The sequence below is a fragment of the Onychostoma macrolepis genome, chromosome 20, assembly GCF_012432095.1.
Source record: "Onychostoma macrolepis isolate SWU-2019 chromosome 20, ASM1243209v1, whole genome shotgun sequence".
Classification (NCBI taxonomy): domain Eukaryota; kingdom Metazoa; phylum Chordata; class Actinopteri; order Cypriniformes; family Cyprinidae; genus Onychostoma; species Onychostoma macrolepis.
In genome coordinates, this window is record NC_081174.1 from 22572124 (window position 1) to 22596747 (window position 24624).

The window sequence follows — 24624 nt, forward strand, 5'->3', positions numbered from 1 at the left end:
CCAACATTTTTGACGCTCTCGGTCGCTCTCAACGCTTTCTCTGCGCCGCTTTCAATCCCATAATACACCGCGTGAGCGTTTATGCTCAACTTCCATTGGAATGAATTGAAAACGCTCGCTCCGCTTGCTATGTTCCTGTGGAAACGAACCGTAACAGTGTGTTTCCACTACAGCGTCAAACCTGCGCTCGGTGCCGCTCTCAACGCTTTCTCCGCGCCGCTTTCAATCCCATAATGCACCGCGCGAGCGTTTAAGCTCAACTTCCACAGAAATGAATTGAAAACGCGTAATTGCCCCTGCGGCGGGCCCTCAGTGTCTGAATTTGCTGGCTTGTTTTCATTCAGTCCTTCAACTGGACTATATTATTATTATTAGTGGACTAATGTAGGGACTCAACATACACACGTTGAGTTTTGCATCCCGACAGTAGAGTCAAGCATCTGGCAGCTGGCTTGTTTCTTGATTCTTCACCCCTGCAATCTCGAACAAATGCTCCAGCCTGTCTTCTGCCATTGATCTCCTCAATAAGAGCTCCTATAATGGAGCTCCTCAGAGTGAGAATGTGCAACATGTGGTCAAAATTGGGCTGCAGATCACAGCTTAACCATCATAAAAAAAAGCTGATTTACTGAGAAAAGCAGATGGAAAATATGCCAAATGCCTTTTCATGTCAAAGTAAAATAAGAATGAGGAAGGACACTGTTATATGTTTCATATCAGCAACGAGGGTTTCATGTCAGATAGTTATCATGTATATGATTGATAGATAAAAATTGTTTACTCTGAGGCAAACCGTGTTCATTAAAATGTGCATGTCTCCACAAACTTGAACTTCAAGCACTTTTATGTCAATCAGAAATGAGTGCAGCTCATGGACAAAACAAAAATGAAAACTCAGAATAAACTATTTATAAAAACACCACATGAACACAACCACAAGTTATGACAAAAAAACTTTAATCTGTTGATTTCCTAGGTTACATGATAATTACAATAATAATAAATGTCTTGGTTACATGTGTTACATTTTAAAACAGCCATTGGAATACATATTAGCTTTCCACTCCATGATTCTGTCCTTGTTTGTTTCCAAACAGCTCATCTGACACTCTTCCTGAGATCCAGGAGAGTCAATACAGTTGCTGTTTCATCTTGACCCACTTTTTTATTTTATTTTTTTTAAAGTTCAGCAGTCAAAATGACCATAAACACCCTGTTATTGGGATAAAATCGACCACTATCCCATAGTTTCACATCTAGCACCAGAGTGACTTGATTTAACAGAGTTTAACAGAGACATTCTCTCTGTACTACATATCATCATCTGCAATATCAATACTGAAATGCTACATTTAAATGTTGTGAAATTGAGTTTTTTTGGTGGTATTCTAGCCTGTGTGAAATTACTTAGCGATCATACTTGCTTTTTGTCCTCTTTTATTGGAAAAGCACATGGGAATGGAGCTTATTTTGAGAGTTGTATAGTGAATGCACATAATTCACAGTCATGATTTGTATCATAACCAGTTGGAATGATTTTTAATGCCCTTGAAATCACAAAACACAAAATTAGTATCTAAAAAAAAAGCTACAGTGGTATTACTTGAGAACATAAAAAAGACAAACAAAGGGAACAAAAATACCTTGCTCATTAGGATGCGTTAATCTGCAAGTAGTAATAAAAAAACACATTTTAACATAACATCAAAGGACTAAATGCTTGATTTAACAATTTACAAAATTGGTTCATAAATTACATCATATAGATTTGAGTTAGACGTCATGCTGAGGTGTGTGCAAGAATATGCTGCATGTTAGAGAGGTTATAGCATTGACACCAGCTGTATCCAGTCAAGAGCTCACAAACAAGAGAACGCTTCATCCACACTCTGTGAATTCTAGCACAAGGAGCGGCTTCGATTGCAGATAAACTCCTGTCATTCCAGAGGTTTTAAAATTACGTGCATGTCACCTAATGAGACAATGGAATGGAGTGAGTGCACATCTGTGTGTCCGTCACTTTGTTTCTGTAGGCTGACAATAGTGAGATGTTGTAAAGGTCTAAAGAAGGTCAGGCAAGTGGCTGTAGACTGAGTCGAGCAGCGTCTGGCTTGCTTCTTGACTCTTCACCCCTGCTATCTCGAACAAGCGGTCCAGCTTGTCCTCTGCCATCGGGATCTCCTCAATAACATGGAGCTCCTCAGGGTTGAGAATGTGCAACATATCGTCAAAGATGGGCTGCAGGTCACAGGGGTCCAGACGCACCTGCCGCAGCACAGTGTCCTTTTTCTCTACGGTACAGAAGATTGAGTGTTGTCATTAATAAAACAAACATTTTAGGATTTATTATTCATTATACCCCCAGTTTCACAGACAAGGCTTAAGCCTAGTCCTAGACTAAGATGTAAATCTGAGCTGTTTCAACTGAAAGAAACTTGCACTGACTGATCTTAAAACATTTGTCTTAAGATGCACACCAGTAATGTTTTATCTAAGGCATGTTTATAAAAATTACTTAAATGTGCTAATTGAACTACGGCCTAATCCTGGTTTAGGCTAAACCCTGTCTATGAAACCGTGCCATAGTCTTTATAACCAAATACTAAAAGAAGAGTGCAAATTTTAAAGAAAAGTTTCCTATTTAATATGAGATGGTGTGATGAAAAATCACAGCTCAAGAAGAAAAGAAAACAAAAAACTAGCATTTCTTATGATTGTTTGTATATTGTAACAGTGAAACATAAAGCATCCACAAGGGGGCAACATATTTGCTTTTACCACATTAAAAGTACAAATGCTTTAGTTTGGGCAAACCTCTTTAAATGTTTCCCTGAACAATGTAGGACACTTAACTGTCATTTAAAGTTTAATCTTATTACTTAATCACTTTTATTAACAGTGAACAGAATAATATTTATATTAATTAGACTAAATATTTTAAAATATACGTTTATTTTGTTATGTATTATTATTTCAAGATTTTACTAATATAAAATAAAATTACAAAATTGCATTTAATACATGATTAATACATAAGTATTATAGGGCCTAGCAATCAAAAAGGTAACATTTCTAGATTGAAATTATTTGTGACCTTGTGACATTTATTTATTTATTTAATTTAGATTTATATATCTTTATATCATCTGAAAGCTGATGTACTACTCAAAAATTAAGTTTTGATATATTTATGGTAGGAAATTTACAAAATATCTTCATGGAACATGATCTTTACTTAATATCCTAATTATTTTTGGCATAAAAAAAAAAAAAATCAATAATTTTGAACCATACAATGTATTGTTGGCTATTGCTACAAATATACCAATGTGACTTAAGACTGGATTTGTGGTCCAGGATCACATTTGAATTATCTGGAATGGTTGAACATACAGTACAATGCAGAAACAAAGCATCCACAAGGGGGCGATATATTGTCAGATACTACTACAATACCTTTCACCACCCCAAAGGAGCAAAAACAATTAAATTTTAATTTAATTACACATTCATTCATTAAAGTTGTTAAATTATGAGAACAGAACAAAATATTACTAAATATTTAAAAAATACTAATAAAACATTACTAAAATATTTCATTATCTATCTATCTATCTATCTATCTATCTATCTATCTATCTATCGCCTAGCAATTAAAAAGGTAAAAATAAACTGTTTGCATATTTGAAATGGTTAAACATACTATGTAGGAACAAAACATCCACAAGGAGACCATATACAGTAAATTTCTGCAAAAATTTCAACTCAAACTCTACCCAAGTATTTGATGAAAAATTTTAAATCGCTGATGAATTCGGAGTACTTGAATGATAAATGACATTATATTTAAATTTTATATTTTAATTTAAAGTGTGACATTTTGATAATCTGAAATATAAAAAAAAAATACTTATTAAATATTGTATTTTTATATATCATTATATGTTTACAACTACTAACTTTTTCTAGATGTGTTTTTCTAGCTGTTTTTCTTCCTAGTGTTTATCCATGTGCGTTTACCTTTGGTTATGAAAGAGCCTGTCCGGCTGAGGGCAGAGTCCTTGCTGGAAGTGGAGTCACAGCGCAGCAGAGGCTCTGATTCGTCAGTGAAGAATCCTTTGGTGCGTTCCATGGGGGACTGCTCCACCACCACACCAGGCGACTCGAAAGGCTTATGGCTGGGGCTCAGACAATGGCTTACATTCACAGCCGTCATTAGCTTGTTCAGGTCAACCTACGGCAAAAGAGGTGTCACAGTACATGTTAATGACAGCGATGAGAACATCATTCTGGCACACATTTCTATAGAGATTCTGAACCCACAAGTGTATCCTGTCAGAACAAACAAAGTTTTCTTGGAACAACTGTTACGTGAGTAATGGATTTGAAAGAATGAGGGTCTTTGCTGATAGACAGCGTTGACTGTATTAATGTGTGGGCTCTACAAGTGTATCACTATGTGCTCACGGCCGGGTCAGCACAAAGGGTTCAGCCTTCACAGCCCTGGACCACCCACATGAGTCCTGTCCCTGTTGGCCTTTGCGTCAGGGGAGGACAGATGAAAAAGATCCAGTACAGCCAGAAATTCACTGCCCACAGAGCGCATGCCCTGTGTTACAGTCACAAAACCCCCTGTGCGCAAAGCATACTTGTTATGCCAGTTTGTTGGAACGCTAATGGTGCATTTCCGAGAACAAGTCACTTCACAGGAAGTCGGTACAGTCCGGATTTTATTACCACAGTCTACACTGGACACTAAAGGCAAATGTAGCCACCATTTTAGCAAACTATTCATATTAAGTGAACGTACCCACAAAACATGCTCGGCATAATCCACATGCAGGCCCAATTTAAATACAACATCTTATGTGCGTAGTTTGATCGGGTGAGTTATCTGAAAGTTATTTGATTGTAATGTAGCTAAAGTCAATATCAAATAGACTTGGTGACTCCTAAAAAACTCTGGTGACTCCCAGATTGGGAAATCCCGACATAAGCTATTCAAGGAAGCATAATAGGCTGGGCAGGTATTCAAACTTCTGAAGTGGAACATCCAAATTATAGGAAGGACGGAAACCACTCCATTTCCAGGAAAGTTTCCCTTGGAATCAGCAGTGAATAATCAATGCCACATAAAAAGGCAGACCGTTACCCTGAGTGCCACGGCGAGAGATCACATTTAGTCATTCATTAGTCACCCCACACAGAGAAAAACAGCTCTGAACTCAAAGACACCACCAGGAAAATGGCAACACAAGAGGTCAAGCGAGATAATATATGAGTAATGGAGCATTACAGAACTCGGATATTTCTCTGTCCTTACATTGTTTGTGCTATTGTGTTTGTGTTTTTTTGTTTTTTTTTCTGAAAAAATCTGGTCATTTCACTGAACAGATGGTTAACTGTCCAAATTCAATACATTACATTTATGCAATGATGTGAGTTTTCTTTGACTTCAGAAATCTTGTATTTTGGCACACAACAAGAGTAGGAACTAAGCTAACAGATAACACCGCTCCACCCTGTCCATGAAATCATGCATTAGTGCCGAAAGGAAGGAAGTAAGTGTGCCGCAGCACATGCAAGATACAAAAATAGCCACTTTTTACAAGGGAAGCCAGAATGAGTGGAGCAATTACAGATGCATTTCTCTGTTGAGCATTGCTGGCAAATTGTTTATCCGTCTATGTCCAAATGCAAAATCATCATGCCCCCAAAAACGAACAAAAAAGGGATCATTTAGATTTTTGGCAACGAGGCATTATTTTCATGCCAATTAAGCATGTTTTCATACAAAATTACTGTAATATGAAGGACAATTATCCATAATAATTAATTTAAAAATATATATAAAACAAAAATAATTGTAAAAAACCTTGCAGTAATGAGAATGAGATTTGTACAGTAGTCTAGTGTCAACTGAGGTTTAAATGTGCCTCATCTTAAAACTAATCACATATATATTTATATACATACTGTGTAAAATAAATGCCTAATTTCAGGTATATACTGTACTAATATACTAAACTGTACTGTAAAAAAAAAAAAAGGACTACAATGCAAAAACGTTGGGGTCATATATATATATAAACAAGTGAATAAAATAATATTGTGAAATATTATTACAATTTGAAATAACGTTTTTGATGAATAAAATAGATTCTTTGATTAACAGAAAGTTCACATGAACTGTTTTTTTCAAAGAGAAATTTTGTAATACTTTAAAGTCTTCACTGTCATTTTTCATCAGTTTAATGCATCTTTGCTGAATAGAAGTATTAATTTCTTTCAAAAACCTCTAACCTTTGAATGGTAATATATATGATCACATATCATCATTACATTATTGCTAAATCCATATCATTTTTATTAGAACTCTCTAATACAAACTAGAGGCTTCCTTCCACATCTAAGGTCCAGCCTCAATGAAATCAACAAGCACATTATTCTAACCACGCAGTCTACTGTTCAGATAAGTTGCATGTCGCAGGAAGGAGGATGGGTGAATACCCAAATATCTTCTCTATTCATATCCAGGACACAAGCTGTTGGCAAACGTCTGGAACCACAACATGGGAGCAGCCATGAATGCTGTGCCATCACCCACCAGGACACAAGCCACAGATGTGGAAAATGTGTCACTCCCACACTGATCTTATTAGCCGCAGCTAACACTGCTCCAGACTCAACAAGACCACCTACAGCACACAGCGCATGGTCCGCATCTGACTATACAAAGCTTGGTAGTGGAACTTCAACATTATACATAAAAAAAAAAAAAGATTTCAAGAGAAACAAAAGTTCTTTGTTTCTGTTTAATGGTTTAGAAAACCTGTCAAAATGTGCAATATAAATAGTAGCACAGGACAGACTGAGTGCTGGTGACGGCATCTAAAAGCTCTGGGGCTGTTTGGCTGGCGTCCATGACAAGTGGAGCACTGGGTGTGTTTATCCTCTGAGGGCCCTTATCTGAGGTTTACTTGCATTCTGAGTCCAAGTGGTATGACTTTGTATCCTTTGTAACTCATAAAAGTGCATGTCATTCTGTTCATAGGCCGTAAAAACTAAAAACATATGATTCCGGGAGAAATCTGTGTGTATATGAAATTATAAAGTACAAGAGATCAAACATTTGAAGAAATTATGCATTTTACTTCCTTACTTCCCAGACATTTGGAAACAAGAAGGAACATGCCTAAATCTAAATGTCCTAATGTTTTTGAGACTCATTTAATTTGATACTAATGTCTTTCTATTTCTTACCACGTGCAATTCATTCTCCTGACGGGAGATTATGCGTGCTGTGGCACTGTGGAGCATGGGATACATGTGATTTGATCTACAAACATGTGGCTCTGATGAATGCTGCTCTGTCATGATAATGATGTTTCATCCTCATTGCTGCATCATTTTCATTCAGCATTGCTAATTGATCTTTTTGCTCAGAGAAAGAGAGAATGCCCTGACAAAGTCCATTTAATTCTCACATTCCATGGTTCACATCTTTTAAAGGGATGTTCACCACAAAAATAAAAGTCCTGTCATTAGTTACTCACCCTCAGGTTGCTAAAAAAACTTGTATAACCTTCTTTCTGCAGTTGAATACAGTCAGAGAGGATGGAAAATACTCTCTTGGATGCTTTTAATTTTTTATTTTTGCCATAATATGGACTAAAAATAAAATAAAATAAAATAAAAAAAGTTCCAAGGTAGAACAAATGGGTATATCCAACTAAATTTCACTTGTGAAAGCCTATAATAAACTTATATTTCCTGTCAATTAAAAATATGAATATTTAATAATATTTAATAATTCACAAAAGGAATCAAGAAAATGGTCATGCTTCTTTTTCCAAACAATGAAAGTGATTGATGATCAGGTATTTAGTTTTCCAGCAATGGACATCAAATTAAACAGGCAAAGTTTAATAAAATAGAAATACAATAATAAAATAAAATGTAGGGTTCCAAATAATAATTATTTTATTTATTTTTTATTTGCATAATTTAAACTACATTTCACTGACAATGTTGGTTAGTTGTTACTGATAACAACTAATTATGTATTGGTTAGTTGTTACTGATGAATATATATATATATATATATATATACAGTATATAAAATATTCATATTTTTATAATATCTTTATTAATGTTAACCTATAGGTGAACTATTCATTTAAACATACAGATTTATAAACTGAAGTGAACGTATGAGAATTACTTTAAAACGGTGAACAGGATGTGCTCCACAGAGAGATGACTTTGCTTTGCCTTTACAGACAAACGTTCAGTGAAAGTCAACACCCGCACTGGCAATTAGGTGATTATGAGGTGGCGTTGACAGGCAGACATATAAATAAGTCTGAGAGTTTTATCTCACTTTATCTTGGTTGTATCAGTGGCATCAAATTGAGTCCAAAAGCCTTAACTTCAACATCTGCTCTGACCTTGAAACAAGGACAGAGTAAACAAAGTGGCCTTTATAATATCTGCACACAGGAAAGACTGTAAACTCTAAAATGAAAGTTGATGACTGATCCTCCATCTCCGGTACCCTGTCAGGCTTTTGTCATTAGTAATGCAGCTCAATAGGATGCAGCCAGGAGTCATGATGCACTCATGTGGTTTGTTTACTCTTCTGCGCACGTATTATCCAAATTGAGTGTTATTAGACCTGGGGTGTGTGTGTTATGTAAGACTATATACACATGACTATTTGATCCGTTATTGTGGCCTGACTAATACAGCAGCGTGTGGCATGACCATGACAGGGCAGGTTTGATGTTTGCTAATATACAACAATACAAACACTTATTACTATAAAATGTAAACCATTTTTAAAAACCAATTTTTTTATTATTTTAATAAAATATATATTTTTTTATAAAAATCCACAGACCCCCAAAATATGTTTTTCAATTGTTTTGCTTAATTATTGATTATTTATTTCATATATAAGTACTTGACTAAATATTGATATTATCTTTATTTACTTGAATTAATTATGTAAATGTTATTTATTTTAAGCAATAGTTTTTGTTCATTTAGCTATTCACTATTTATCTTTATCAAATATATTAATTTATGTATTTTATATTCATTTATTTTCCTTTCTGATTTATTTATTTTAATCATTTTCTATTTTAATACAATTTATTTGTTTATAGATTGTTTAATATTTTTTATTATTTGTTTATTATTTTTTTTTTTTTAGTTCCATTGCTTTTCTCTAAACTTTTCCACAGACCGCCTAGCATTTTCTTGCACCTGGTGGTTCCCAGACTCCAGCTTGAGAACCCCTGGCTAATGGATGCTGCCATGCTCAGGTCACATGGCCAGCTGAAAATGACTCACTTCAAGCCATAATCATGGCTGACTGCAAAAACGCATGTTTATAATGGTATTTGTACACAAAAACATTTGTTTTTTCACAAAACTTCATTGTCAACCTAAAACCTAAAGTTACTCACCTGAGGATTGTCTTCCATGACACTACGTATCTTGTCCACCACGTCAATGCGGCGCTGGCGGTGAAGGGCATTGATCAGCTTTGCCAGGTTGGCGTCACTGTCGCGTATGGTCCAGTGCTGCAGAGCAGCGTATGCCCTCTCGTGATCAGCCGAGTAGCCATTGGAAAAGGCGGCCACCTCTCGCTCGGTGGCACTAGCCAGAGACTTATACATGTCAATCCACTGACTGCCAATCTGTGCTGCAACCAGCTTCAAGATGTCAACACCTAGAGAATGAGAGGAAAGGTCAATCCTATGTTTACCTACTGTAAACTGTAGTTTAAACCTCAAAGACATGCACAACACAACATTCCCAATGTATTGCCTTTGACAAGCTGTACTGATATATCACAGTGCAGCATGCCATATGTTGATATACACTACCATTCAAATGTTTGGGGTCAGTTTGTTTGTTTTTGTTTTTAAATTATTATGTTTATTCAGCAAGGATACATTACAATGAAGGCTGGAGTAATGGCTGCTGAAAATTCAACTTTTACATTACAGGAATAAATTACAGTTAGATATAATAAAATAGGAAACAGTTTTATTAAATTGTAGTATTATTTCAAAGTGGTGCGGTTTTTCCTTTATTTTTGATCAAATAAATGCAACCTTGGCATGATGTGCTGTTGACGCAGTACAGAGTAGACAGTGAGGAATGGAATCATACAGTGCAGAAGGGCAGTGCTCTAGGGTTACAGTACACCAGCGGCTCCAGCGGGACATACTGTCTCATGGATAAAGTTATATGAATGACCTAGATTGATGCCTGTGTTTATACACTTTGGTGTAGAGTAACATACAGATGCCTCCTAGGGAATCCTTACAAGAGTGAACCCCTGAAGCAAACCCAGGGAGCCATGATAAGTTTAAAAAAAAAAAATTTTTTATACTCGTATATATATGGCATATTTCCACTTGATACAAATTTTTGCTCATACGGTTAGGGATCTCAGCGCAGCCCCAAACCAAAGTATTAAACTTCAGCATGTGCTGTAAATCATCTCATGCCTTTTGTGCTATAGTCAAGAACGAGAAATCAAGAATCACAAATATATGAATAGAATTACTATTAAGCGTTTTTTTCCAAAAAAAAAAAAAAGAAATTCCCCCAGACTTTGTGGAAAATCCCACAGATTCACACTGAGGAAGGGACTAAAACTAAAACCAATAAATAACATTTTGTTACTTGAAATAAAAAAAGTTATCTAAAAATAAATAAATATTTAAAACTTAAATTTATTTTATTTCAGGTAGTTTCCAAGGCAACATTTCTTAATTTGCTTTAGTTTAAAATTAAGTAAATGGTATGTGTCTATATATGACAAAAAACAACAAAATTACTAAAACTTTAACAAAAATTAAAGTACAAACAAAAACTATAAAAAAAATATATTAGTATATCAATGAAACTAAAATAACACTGGATCAGAATAGAACAGAGACATAGAGACATTAGAAATAACATAGCAACACACCACCTATGGAGATTTTTAAGGAAAGCACCAATAATGTTGTCTTCAGTAAATGTACAAATCTAGTTGTATTGTATTGTCGCTTCAAAATTATTGTGTAAAAAAAAAAAAACACATTAAAAAGCCTTGCAATTACAATAGTTGTAGTGAAAATGTAAAACGGAACAACTTCAAAAAACAAACAAATAAATAAAATAAATCGTAAAGTATTAAAAATGTAAGACACTTCAATTTATCAATAACTTTATACTACAGTCTCTTAAAAACTCTTGGTTTCTAAAAAAACAAGGTTAAAGCACAAATCATGTAAGCTTTCATCAAGAGAGCCCAATGTAAAACAGAATAGATCAATGCAATCCATGTTGAATTAGTCTCTACAGCAGATAAGCGTGACTGAGTTCAGCATAACAGGATGATTGTAGGGGACAACTGCTGCTGGAAGGTATTAGAGCATCTATCTGTAAGCCAGATCCATCTTGTTTGGGATCCATCTGTAGCAAATTCACTGGAGCTCTCAGGAGGATAGCGTGCCACAGACTGTACTGCGGATCTAAAACTGCCGAGGCCTGCGGGCTGCCCATCCTCTCTCCTGTTGTTTCCAGAGGTCGCTACGGCATGACAGCATGTTAAAGGAGGACGGGCTCTGTCTGAGCGATTTAGGCCAAAGTCGATGGGTCGCGTGATGCCTTCCCTGTCTATGACTGTACTGAGTGATGGACTTGGTTGCCCTAGTCCCGAAGGCAACTTTTATGGAATGCAGGGAAAACACGTGTCACTACTATCTGAATGTACAGCGTGCTTACAAATGTTTCCAGGTTTGTGCTTCTGTCAGCAAGTACAATGTTATTCTTACACTCTTAAACTAATGTGACTTGAATATTTGTTATTATATTATTATTATTATAATACTATTATATACATATACAGGTGCATCTCAAAAAAATTGAATATTGTGAAAAAGTTCATGTTTTTGTAACTTATTTCAAAAAGTGAAACTTTCATATATTCTAGATTCATTACATGTAAAGTTAAACATCCCAAAATGTTTTTTTTTTTGTTTTAATTTTGATGATTAGAGCTTACAGCTCATGAAAGTCAAAGATCCATGATCTCAAAATATTAGAATATTTCCTAAGATCAATCAAAACAAGGATTTGCAAAACAGAAAAGTTCAAGTTATTTAAAGTATGTTCATTTATGCACTCAATACTTGGCTCCTTTAGCACAAACTCCAGCATTAGTGAAGTGTGGCATGGAAGCGATCAGCCTGTGGCACTACTGAGGCACTATTGAGCCTTCAGCTCGTCTGTATTGTTAGATCAACTGTTTCTCATCTTTCTCTTGAAAATATCCCATAGATTCCATATAGGGTTCAGGTCAAGCATGTTGGCTGGCCAATCAAGCACAGTAATATCATGGTCAGCAAACCACTTGGAAGTGGTTTTGGCACTGTGGGCAGGTGCTAAAGTCCTGCTGGAAAAGGAAATCAGCATCTCCATAAAGTTTGTCAGCAGATGGAAGCATAAAGTGCTCCAAAATCTCCTGGTAGACGGCTGCATTGACTTTGGGCTTGATAAAACACAATGGACATTGTGATGTCACGGCACCCCAAATCATCACTGACTTCGGAAACTTCACACTGGACTTCAAGCAGCTTGGATTCTGTGCCTCTCCAGTCTTTCTACAGACTCCAGACCTTGATTTCTAATTGAAATGCAAAATTTACTTTTATCTGAAAAGAGGACTTTGGATCACTGAGCAACAGTCCAGTTCTTTTTCTCCTGAGCCCAGGTAAGATGCTTCTGACGTTGTTTCTTGTTTCAGAAGTGGCTTGGTATCCCTTTTCCTGAAGACGTCATCCCTGTTGCTTGTGCACCTCTTCCTACCCAATTTCTTCCTTCCCGTCAACTCTGCATTTAATATGCTTTGATACAGCACTCTGTGAACAGCCACCCCTTTCAGTAATGACCTTCTGTGACATACCCTCTTTGTGGAGGGTGTCAATGATTGTCTTCTGGACCATTGCCAAGTCAGCAGTCTTACCCATTATTGTGGTTTCAAAGAACAAGAGATACCCGGAATTTATATTGAAGGGATGGTCATTTAATGAAACTCAAATGCAAATATTCTAATATTATGAGATACTGGATTTTTGACTTTCATGAGCTGTAAGCTATAATCATCAAAATGAAAACAAAAAACTTTTGAAATGTTTTACTTTACATGTAATGATTCTAGAATATATGAAAGTTTCACTTTTTTAAATAAGTTACAAAAAAAACCTTTTTCACGATATTCAAATTTTTCAGATGCACCCGTATATATATATATACGGCTGACCACTTGTGATCGGACCGCCATATATCCATCTTAATAACAGCTGCAAATATGGAGGTGTTATGTAAAAGTGGAGAAACACCTTATGGCTCATTTGCATGTACAAAGACAATAGCTTATCAGCCACAGCCGTTTACAACAGAACAAATCTTAACATCTTCATATGAGAATTCAAATGAGGTGGCAAACCAGCTGCAACAGGTCTAGGTTGGCTGCAAAACAAAGAAATCCTCAAAGGGAGTCAGGACTTCCCCCTTTTAGTGAGTCGCCGTGGTGGCTTTACCGGAATGTCTCGCGGCAACGCAGTCATCTCATAAATCCCTGACACCTCATACACCGTACCAGCCACAGTAATTACCACTTCCCCATCAAAACAATGAAACCCTTCGCCTGATGAAGACCAGGGGAGGTTCACTAGCAAGGGGATCCTACAAGCTTCCCCCGAGTTTCCCTGACTCCTAAACAAAATGCTGGCAAAGTTGAGCTCACCCATGAAGTTCCTAATCGTCTCTTATAAAAGCCCCAGCCCACCCTGATTCTGGGCAGTGGGCTTTTATAGATAACACCTATTGCAGAGGTTGTTATATGAGGCGTACATGCGGGTGGTTCTACGTCTTTGATCTCCGCTATGCGTGCTTTGTTATACCTCCAATGAAAGAATTCATTATTTGTACGATCGCTCCTTCATCTTTATATATGTTTCCCATGCGGCCCTTTATGGCCATTATTTCACTAATGTAGTAAACGGACACACATGCACTTCAGGCCGCCCAATTACACACCTTGAATGCATTAGGGAAATGTTTTGTGTTGTGTTTGCGAAGGCAACCGGCTGTGTAAAGGTTACCTGTGCTTTCTAACATGATTTGAAGAGGCTCTACTATCTCAGTTTAATTCAAAAGTTCAGCGTGTAATAAATTCTTTGCTCGCCGAAGTCAATAAACAATGAAATTGTTCACGTTTAGGAGAGCAAGGGAGAAAAACACCGCAGTAAAAATAGCGCAAGTGATTTTTTATATATTTTTTTTGCACCTGGTGGAAGTGTTTAACTTTTTTTTTTTTTTACATTTTACGATCGTGAGCAGGTCATTGGTTCCCCCCTTTCCTTGATATTCCACTATTTTCAAGGCCAATTAACGATAAAATATCATAAAACTACTCTTAAAGTGGTGCTGTATTTTGTTCATATAATTATTCATCATAAATAATAGCAATATCTAAATAATAGTAATTGTTGGAAGTCCACAAAGCTGTAAAAAAAAAAAGTTTCAGTTCAAATCCAGTACCTTTGTTTGGGGTATATTTTTGGGTGCTAGGTTGTTAAGGCGTGGCCAGATTTATTGTTTCATGGGTGTAATCCATTAATTTCAATAGGAATCCAATGGATTAGGAACTTTTCATGAAGACAAAAGATTTTCCCACACAGATTTCACAATCGGGTTCAGTTGGTCATGCAAATTCTCTGAGATGACCAACAGAAAACTGCTTGCTTTGAAAGTGACCTCTGCGTGAGCTGTGATTCATACGTCACTACACTATTGACAACAGACGATTTTTTCCCATGAAATTTTGCTAATGTGTCCACACCCTTATGGGTGGTTTACTAGGTGGTTTCTTAAGAGAACCTAAGTCAAAATAGCCCAGCCGAAAGTCTCTGATGGATCTGCCATTCCCTGTTTCAATGGGTGTCTGAGACATATTTTCATTCATTTGATTACTCATTTTATCCTATACATGATTTAATGTACCAGTCACATCTTTAGCACAAATGGTGTGGGATGAGCTGCATACTAAAAAACTTATGGTTAGGTGTTTGCTCAAGCATGAGGTTCTCGCAGAACATACAGTGGCACCCTGAATTCAGACCTCTCATGCCACATTAGTCAGTCCCTCCACTCATCTCCCACCAGGCCATGTCCACCGATACACTCCTCTAGCTCTCAAACCACAAAGAACTGGAATAATCTGGTTCCAACTGCTCAAGCATACACACACACAGGCAGATATCTGAGGCTGATATAGAGTAAGCCGGTGCCCATTGCCACAGTCCCAACTAACCCAACAGCCTCTGATGCATAATAACAACCAGGTTATGGGGCAGAGAGTGTGAAATAAATAATAAAAGAGAAAGAGAAACACCAGAGACGTAAAGAAAATGCTACCCAAGGTGCAGAATGGGAAACAGAAGGAGATCAGGTTCTGTATGATCATGTGACTGACAGAACACGAGATGTGATCTTGACGTTGGTCTTGGTTATGTAACTGTTGAAGTTCTCAATACGATACGCACTGGTGTAGAAGACAGATCCACAGATGCTCTAGTGCATTATAATTTCATTGTATAACTATTCAGATTGCAAAGTCCTGGGTGTCTGTGCATCTGCCTGAGAGCATATAGTCACTTTTTCATAAATCCATAAATGGCATTCATCAATCTAGTTCCCGGTGAAACGTGTGAAGTTTTCCTTTTTGAGGACACTTTGCCTGCCTGCCATTGGTCAGCCAAACAGGTAGCCACGCCTTAAAATCACACCATTGGTTGCATTGTTGTTGCTGTGCTGGTCGGGATTCTCAAACAAACAGAGCAATGTTTTGAAACCATTGAGTGTTTACAGTTTTCTGGGAAAATCAACCTATGAATGATTTACTTACAGATAAGCTGGGATAGGAGAATGTATTTTAACATTAAAAAATACACATCACCTTTAATGAAGTTATTTGGTTGGATAACGTTAGTGTACATTTGAATTTACATTAGCACTTAAATGCTATTCACACTATGTCCACATTTTTACCTCTACAAACTTCTTCACACCCTCTGAAAATACGTACTTTGGCAATATATTTTTTATAATTGGAGTTTAAATTGATTTTTTTTATTTCAATTTAATAAGGTATTTTGATGACACTTTCAATAAACATTTTGAAGAAAAATTATAAAAAACAAAAAGAGTTAGACTTAGACTATTTTGTTCTGGAGCTTTTAACAGCTTTTAACTAAAAAATATTTTTTAGTGCTATAGTGTTCTCTTACAAAACTATTGTGTTCCCCTGAGAATCTCTGTGTTTGCTCACAAAAGCACAAAATATAGGTCTTCATCCCATCTCATATAATTTCCATCACAAATGTTTTGTAAGCAAACACAAAACATTGAAATATATCTATAAAATTGCAAAAACATAACTCACCCTGTCCATTTGAGTAGTAGATCCACCTCTCCTTGGTCTGCGCTGGAGAGCTGGGCTTCTTGTGGATGGCTTTCTCCATGATGCTGCTGGGATCCTGTCTGGGACCCTTCTTCAGCACTCGTGAACTGCGCTTTACGCTGCACACCACGATCACTACCAGCACCAGCAGAAGCAGCAGGACTATCATCCAAGGCAGGTGCTCATTGATGTCAAAGTGCTTATGCGTGCTAGGCCTCGGTGCACCCCTGCGGATGGGCCGGTAGCCCAAACCTTGGGCCTTGCCCTCAGACAAAGTCTCCATGGCCTGTTGATTGGCAAGCTGGGGGTCTCTTGATGAGGCAAACTTGTTTTGCAATTTAGGGAGGTCCTGAGTTGCAGCGATTAAGAGTCCACCATCCTCATCACTAGCCTTGGAGGAAGCTGTGGTTGTGGGAATGTCTTCTTCAGTGTTGAGGGCCGTTTCTGTGCTACTAAGGACCAGCCTGGCTACATCCTGAATCTCTGTAGCTGGTAAAACTGCAGTACTTGCTGTGTGCAGAGTGGATCATATAATTGCAGACAAAAACAGAGACAGAGAGAGAGAATTAAATACAGTCCTAAAGATGAGCTTAACCTAGACAACAAAACGGGGGAGTATCTAAAACTTTAATCCAGCATCAAGCTGGCATGTGTAGATAGCAAAGTGGAGCTGTGCTGCTCAGCCAACATAATCTCACATGGATTTCTCATCTTAACTGCTCAGATTTGACCCAAAAACTAAAGTCAATGCAAGGAATCAGAAATAGTTTTCTTCTGAAAATAAGAGATACGGACTAATGCTATTGGCAATACTATGACAACACCAAATCAGCATATTAGAATGATTTCTGAAGGGTCATGTGACACTGAAGACTGGAGTAATGATACTGAAAATTCAGCTTTGCCATGATAAATTATAACTTACATTTTAAATAATGACATTTTAAAATATATTTAAATAGTTAAAAAAGAAAACAGTTCTTTTACAATATTTATTTTTTTTAATAATTGTATTTTCGATCAAAAAAACAAAAAACAAAACATTTATTCAGTCTTGTTGAGCACAAGAGTTTTCTCTGAAAAACATTTAAATATTCCTACCAAGCATTAAAACTCTTGATAGGTGGTGTATGTGCGAATTAAAAGGCATTAAATAATCTTCATGATTTTAGTATTATATAAGAATAACATAATTATAATTATTATTATTTAGACAATAAAGCTAGAAATAAGTGCCTAGCAGGCACTAAGCAGGGATTTTTAAACGCTATACCTCATAAACAGCTACATCCGTACAGGCTTAAAAAGAGTCCTCTAAAGAACATACACAAAAACATCACACACAACCACTGCTTTATTTAAACACCAAATTAGGGAAGTTGATGAAAGGGTTGAGCAATCAAGTTGAAAAGAGGGAGCTGTTAGTAACAGAACCAGTGAATGAATGCACTTGTAAAACAAACCAGGAGTACATAACACTACCAAGTAAAGACATCTATCTATCTATCTATCTATCTATCTCATGAGTTCGTCTAGCTAACTAGACACACTCAATTGAGTAAGGAATATATCTTCACTGAGCTTTTTTGCTCTCACCTCTATATGCTGACTCAGTGCTGGAAACCGTGGAAACAGAGGCCTCTCCAAGTAGGACATAGACCGAACTGGCTGGAGTTGGCCCACACACACTATCTGTCTTTTCTGTGCCTTTGATCAGCTGCGTTAAGCCCAGAGATGAGCAATCTGTGTGAGATCGGCACCTCAGAGCATCTGATGCCACGTCGGAGAAGGTGCCACGCTGACATGGCCGGCAGCGCACATCCTCTGTCTCACTCCCTCGCTTTCGGACGCCCCACCCCAGTGGACATAATGAGTACCGCTGACACTTTTCACCCTGGGAGAATCTGCCTAGTGGACACACGCACAACCGGTCGGTGGTGGCCGTACAGGGAGTTTTCTCAACAAATGGGGCTTGGCAGCGTCTCTGACAACGGTGGCACTGCTGAACACCGTTCTCACCCCGGGTGAAGGTGCCTTCTGGGCAGGGGCTGCATTCCCGTATGCTGGCCTCTGTGCAGTGGGAGGACACGTAGGTGCCTGCCGGACACTTGTCGCACACCAGCTTGTTTCCAGTGGCGGGGTCGATGTGGTGGTAGTGTCGAGGAGACAAGGGCTTCTCTGTGGTTGGGCTGGGGGTCAGTGTGTGGGTTAAGATGTCACTGACCGCAGTGAACAGCAGCTAAAAGCAATGAAAGAACAACAAGAAGACTGTTATGCAATGACAATACAAACAATCAAAACACACAATAAATGTCTTATTTAGCATGAATGACTACTGCGTCATCGGTTTGTTTGTTTGTATTGTAAGAAGCGTCAACAATATAATGATAAAGAAAACCACTGGTGCTAGAAAGAAATCGCGTTCTTTCATTTGTTCGATGGCTACATACTCATGTCTTTTCAACAACTAAGACAAGTTTGACATTTCATAATCACCAGTGAAAGAGTCATTAATTCAATAAAATGGAACCAACAGTCATTTAAAGTTGTGCTGAAATGGAAGTAGCGACAGATGTTTTCTTCCATGTTGTGATGTACATAAAAATGAGTTATTGGAAAAAATGCAAGGTGGGGCAGGTTTATTTGGACAAAATGATTGGTGAAGTCCAGCATACGTCATACAAAAAGTCTGTTATTTCACAGGGGGAAAAAAACACATGAATGAATGCATTTAGAGAATAGATTCATTTGCATTTCATCCCAACTTTAAGCATTATCACTGCATTTAGGAAAATTTTGAAGAATGATCACTGAAATTGAAGATTGTGCAAACCATTTTATTTGAAATAAGACAAGTAATAATAAGTAATAATAACAAATAATAAGTTTCATCATCTCCACTGTACCTTGGTCTTAATAAAATAAGGCATTATATAAAGAAATACATAAATTAGACTATATATTTGGCTGCACTAAGACCCATTCACCTTTCTCAAAAGTTGCTATTTATTTTTTTACTTGAACTAATGTTTTTTTCTTTGGAACAATGCTCCTTTCAGAACATTAGTGATATGGGAATATTTTCAAAGTCTCCTTGTTCCAATTTCATCAGATACCACTAAAAACTGCAAAGTTTCACCACTCTATGCAGTGAAAAACACTGCTTTGCACTGTCCAGGATGAGTGGGAAGCTTTGTTTTGGTCAAAAGCTTCAACTGAAGTCTGTAAAAGAATGTTAATATTATAACAATTGTTTCAATGTGTGCGTTTACTGTTAACCAAAAAATATTCATTAATAACACAACAGTATGCTGTACGAAAGTTTAGGTAATGAGTAATATCTCAAAGAGCATACTGATATCACAAAATGGAGCAGATGACCTCAAGAACTTTGTATTGTGACATCAGAATGCAGTGGCATCGATTCGGATCAACAAGCATGTTCTCTTCAGCCAGCTATGCAAGGAGAAACATAAGCGACTCATAATTCCTCTCTAAAACACTAAAGTCTGCATAACGTTTACACAGTCTGCAACAAATCACCCATGCAAAAACACTTTACAGACCAACAACAGGGAACCCTGGAATGCGTTGACAGCACTCTCACAGCCCGGTGACCTTCAGAATAACTTTTAATGACAAGAAGCCTGTAAACACAGCCGTTCTAAAGTTACTACAGCTTGAGCGTGCCCCACTGAAAGCCAAATTCCGATCATAACGGTCCCCCTCTTTCCTCTGGCGCATCCAGCAAAGCTGACTGCAAACCATGTTAACTGCACCTAATATTCTTTATGATGCTAGCCCCCATTTAATTCAGCATCTAAATGGGGCTTTGGCCACGACAGACATCTTGGGCTCAGTACAAATGTCCTCACCAAAAAATATGATGCTGGAAAGCCCGGCACACAAGGGCCTCTCAGCATCATCAGTTTCTAAACACAAAGTTCTATTAACTGCTGATCATGAATCCCCTGGAGTTTTATTACATTTCCTCAACAACAGACCGCACAGAAGACTAGTATAAAAGCGCAGGAGACTAATTTCCTTGCTAATACAGGGAGGGCTGAATCAAAACAAACATGACATTAATATTCTCCAGCCAACACATACTGCCATCGCTGGGAACCGCGGGACGATGCCAGAGGCTCGGATGCACGTGTTGCTCTTCGTGAGGTGATGGGGATTGTTTCAGGAGGACAGACTGAACATGAATAGCGATTAGACAAAGCTGTGCTTTCCCAGCGGCCTTAGCTCTAGAAGAGGGCCAGCAGTGCGCTAACAGACGAGGGTTTGAAGTAGGGCAGCGAGGGGGACAACTTCACTGATGACAGGACAATATCTGTATGCTTAGTGTGCTTCTAAAGCGAAGAATGAGTACACTGTTGTCTCACAAGTCGTTTTTTCTTTCAAACGGTTCTTGAAAGAGGAACTGGCAACCCAAGATAAGAGGAACACTTTTTCACGCACTCTTGCTTTTGATAACCAGAAGAAGGGACGTGATGTATAAAACACTAAGACATGTTACAACTCCACCTTCTCATCCCACCCTAAACAGCGTCTGGGTTAAAAGGGCACTTGTACCAAACCTAATTTGGACATTTTTATGGAAGCTTATATAAATATGACTTCTTATGTGAGAGTGTATTCGCATTCTTGCCATCTATGTTTGTGTAATGTCTCGACATTCGGAAATATGCAATTCTGGCACCAATTCAAAACGAACCCTTTTATAGCTGTGAATTTCAAAGTGTTATTTTCATAGAAACTCATAGGCTACACAAAAAAAATTCATAAATATTTATTCAAAATGTTAAGGAAACATATTATTACCTGTAAGGCCATGCGAAACAACAAACGAGCAACAAAAAAAAGCTTCTTAAATTCAATTCAAAGATATTAACCATGAAGCCTACTACATTTGATCCACGAATTTCTAAGGCCTCTATAACATGATCAAACTTTGCGGAAAAAAAAGTGTTTTACACAATCTTCTACATGCTTTCTGTCATCTGAATAACAGTTCATACTTTCTTTTTTTTTTTTTGATGAACATTTAATGGATTTACTGTAATGTTTACTTGATTAGCCATACTTATTTTTTGGAAAATCATGTTAAAATATAAGTGTCAAACATGATAAAACAGGCTTTATTGCACTGTTTTGCGCTATACATAATAATACAAAAATAATAATTTAAAAAAACAGAGCTTTGATAATAAAACTATGCATTAAAATATCAAATATCAACTTGCAATTTTATGCAAGTAGTCTGCTATACTGTTATAAGCTGTCATAACCTCATCATACTATTGGCCATGTAAATATCAACTATTACACCAAATTGGGCAATTTTGCTCAGTTTGGTGCTTCTAAATAAAACTGAGATGTTTTTGTGTTCTTCGAGTATACACTATGTATCTGTATTTCACTATATGACTATATCATACTATATGAGCCATAAAAGCCTCATGTATTAAATATTCTACAAAACATATTATATAAACATATTATTAATATTTTGTCTAAAAGTTCAATAAAGATTTTAAGATTCTAAGATTTTCAATTAACAATTGATTTATCTGAATATTATTTCATTTGTCATTTGGTTAAAGCAGGATATTTAAAACCATAATTTACACTTTGCAAGGCTTGATTGTTGACTGAGCTGCTCTTATGAGCCATGATGTTTTGTAATGACTCATGGGGTTTCCTGACTAACCTTTGAGTAAATGGCTTTTCGCTGATACATGAGCTTGCAATCTGCGCATGCAGAATTACATAACTTCACATTTATTTATACTTAGCGAGTAATCAAAGATGTAACTAAATACTGAACATATGTGGGGAGACCAAATGTAAAAGTGTCAAGGAACAACCCCCTAACCAGTGGTGTGTCTCACTGAATTTGCCTATGAACTTCAGGTTAGATTTGTGAACGTTTGTTGTCCTCAAACATAGCATGCAAATCTACAAGAACAGACACATGGACAGATGTGATATCATCAGGACTCCATGTGCCAGACTCTGCTAGACAAACAGGGCACCTGTTACACCTCTGATACATCATAACTGAAGACTACAAAACAAGAACAAACACTCCCTGTCTGGAGGCATTCATGCCCGGTTTATAATCGACAACAGCCAACGAGTCTGCAGGCGGCATGAATGAGCGAGGAATATTCCTGCAAATGTCAGGCCACCTGCCAAACACATTGCATCATTTGCGTCAATGCCAATAAATACGTTTTTCGAGGGTGCATGGATGATTTAAACCGACAGAGCAAACTGCTAACTGGTGTTGTGAGACTAACAATGCATATTAGCCTGGATGGGTATCAAACAACTGAATCCAATTTGAATCCAAATCTGAATCTGAAAACTGAACAGCAACAGTAAGCTGTTCGCATTATGGGATTTAAAGGTCCCCTGATAAAGGCCTGCTAATGGATGAGCCAGTCTGAAGTGATATACCAAATTAACCTCAGCTGACTTCCTACTGCATGAGGATATTAAGTAATGTCAATCTTTACAACACACTAGGCATATTAAGTCATGTCAACATGGCATTGTCTATGAAACAATAACATAAGTCATGCACATGTCTTTAGAATGAACACATATAGAAAATATCAAGCTAATGACATCAAAACCATGACTACAGGCATATTAAGTCATACGAATCACTTTGATTTAATAAAAAATATCAATGATTAATATATTCAAAACAAAAACAACACAGGAACATTAAGTGAATGTTTTAAAATTTTTAACAAGGCAGCGGTTTTAAGTAAAGCAAATGTCTGTAATAAGTATGAATATTATTAAGCCATAATAACTGCAACCAAGTAAAATAATGTATACTCAAGAGAAAAAAAAAAGAGAAAAAAAACCCTCCCCTTTTTAATACAGCTTAAAATAGGTCACGTAGTGTCCCTAATTTAACCTTTAACAATTCCACATTTGATAGAATTGTTATTTAGCGTTTTTATTATTAAATATCGACAAATGTAGGATAATATGTGAAATTAGTACCACAAACAGTAGTCTACAATAAGATTGTGCTTATCCATTTAAGCTGTGTCATAAACCTAGGTGCGCCACCTTAACTATTAATTCGTTTAAAAGGAAAATAATTGCTTTATTGTCCTGTCCTCATCTTTTGTTTGGGCTCCATCCTCACTACAGTAGTATACACTAAGAGCGACACCAGGTACCTCTACTGTCCCTTTAAATCCAACAAAAGCCAGAATATTCCAGAGGACAAGAGAAGCATAATGCGTAAATAAATGCATCCTCCACTTACCATTATCAGCGACCAAGTCATAGACATTTTCCCAGGCTTTGTCCCAGTGGAATCACTCTTGTTTAAATATGCCCAGGTCCACATCTGTTACTTTTCGGCTTCATAGGTGGAGCATCAGCATCTCCGCATCAACAGGACACCCACATTGTTGTGAGGTATTGTCCCTTTGCTGGGTTATTCCCTCAGTGTACAAATTCCGTCCACTGACGCCGTTTTATAGTCTGTGCCCCGGCGTGCACGGGTTTCAAGTAGTAGGGGATAAGTGCTTCGTTTTGGAAGAAGAACGCTATAATTCCCATAGCGATGATGGATGGATCTGTGGACTGAAGTCTGGCTGCTGTTTGTCCAGGTTACGGATTCCCTGTGCCGCAAACACGGGCTGCGGATGATGGGCGGGTACTGGCGACACACGTCACGACCGAAACTCGCCACTGGCTGCTTGTCTGCGCCGCACACCGTATCACGGGCCTGATACGAGCCGGTTTCCGGGAAGATACTGGGGGGGGGGGGGGGAGTCTACCCTACTACAGGGCGTTAGACTGACAAATAGTATGACTAAAGGTGTTGCACAGGTGTACCGTACTCTCACACAAAGTAATGAAGTTAATCATTATCATTGTGGCACACTTTGTGGCAAATCATTACAATAAACTGGACGATGTGACCTCAACTTAACTTTATAACTTATATCCTCCTGAGAACTCCCCAAAAAAAGCTTTGTGAATTTAGTCTTTTTTCGTGTCATTACATTGTTTAGAGCATAAGAACAAAATGGAAAAATAACATT

At 37.3% G+C, this 24624-nt stretch overlaps 1 protein-coding gene across 1 annotated transcript; it reads right to left on the reverse strand.

The window, feature by feature from the left end:
• Window positions 1-946: 946 nt before the first annotated feature.
• Window positions 947-24312, reverse strand: tnfrsf21 (tumor necrosis factor receptor superfamily, member 21). Its single transcript, XM_058756671.1, has 6 exons — window positions 23838-24312; window positions 18131-18773; window positions 16517-17044; window positions 9474-9739; window positions 4021-4234; window positions 947-2291 (listed from the first exon to the last, which is right to left on the reverse strand). Exons 1-6 carry the CDS (start codon window positions 23919-23921, stop codon window positions 2062-2064), a joined length of 1965 nt encoding a protein of 654 aa, XP_058612654.1. The 5' UTR covers window positions 23922-24312; the 3' UTR covers window positions 947-2061.
• Between the last annotated feature and the right edge of the window lie 312 nt (window positions 24313-24624).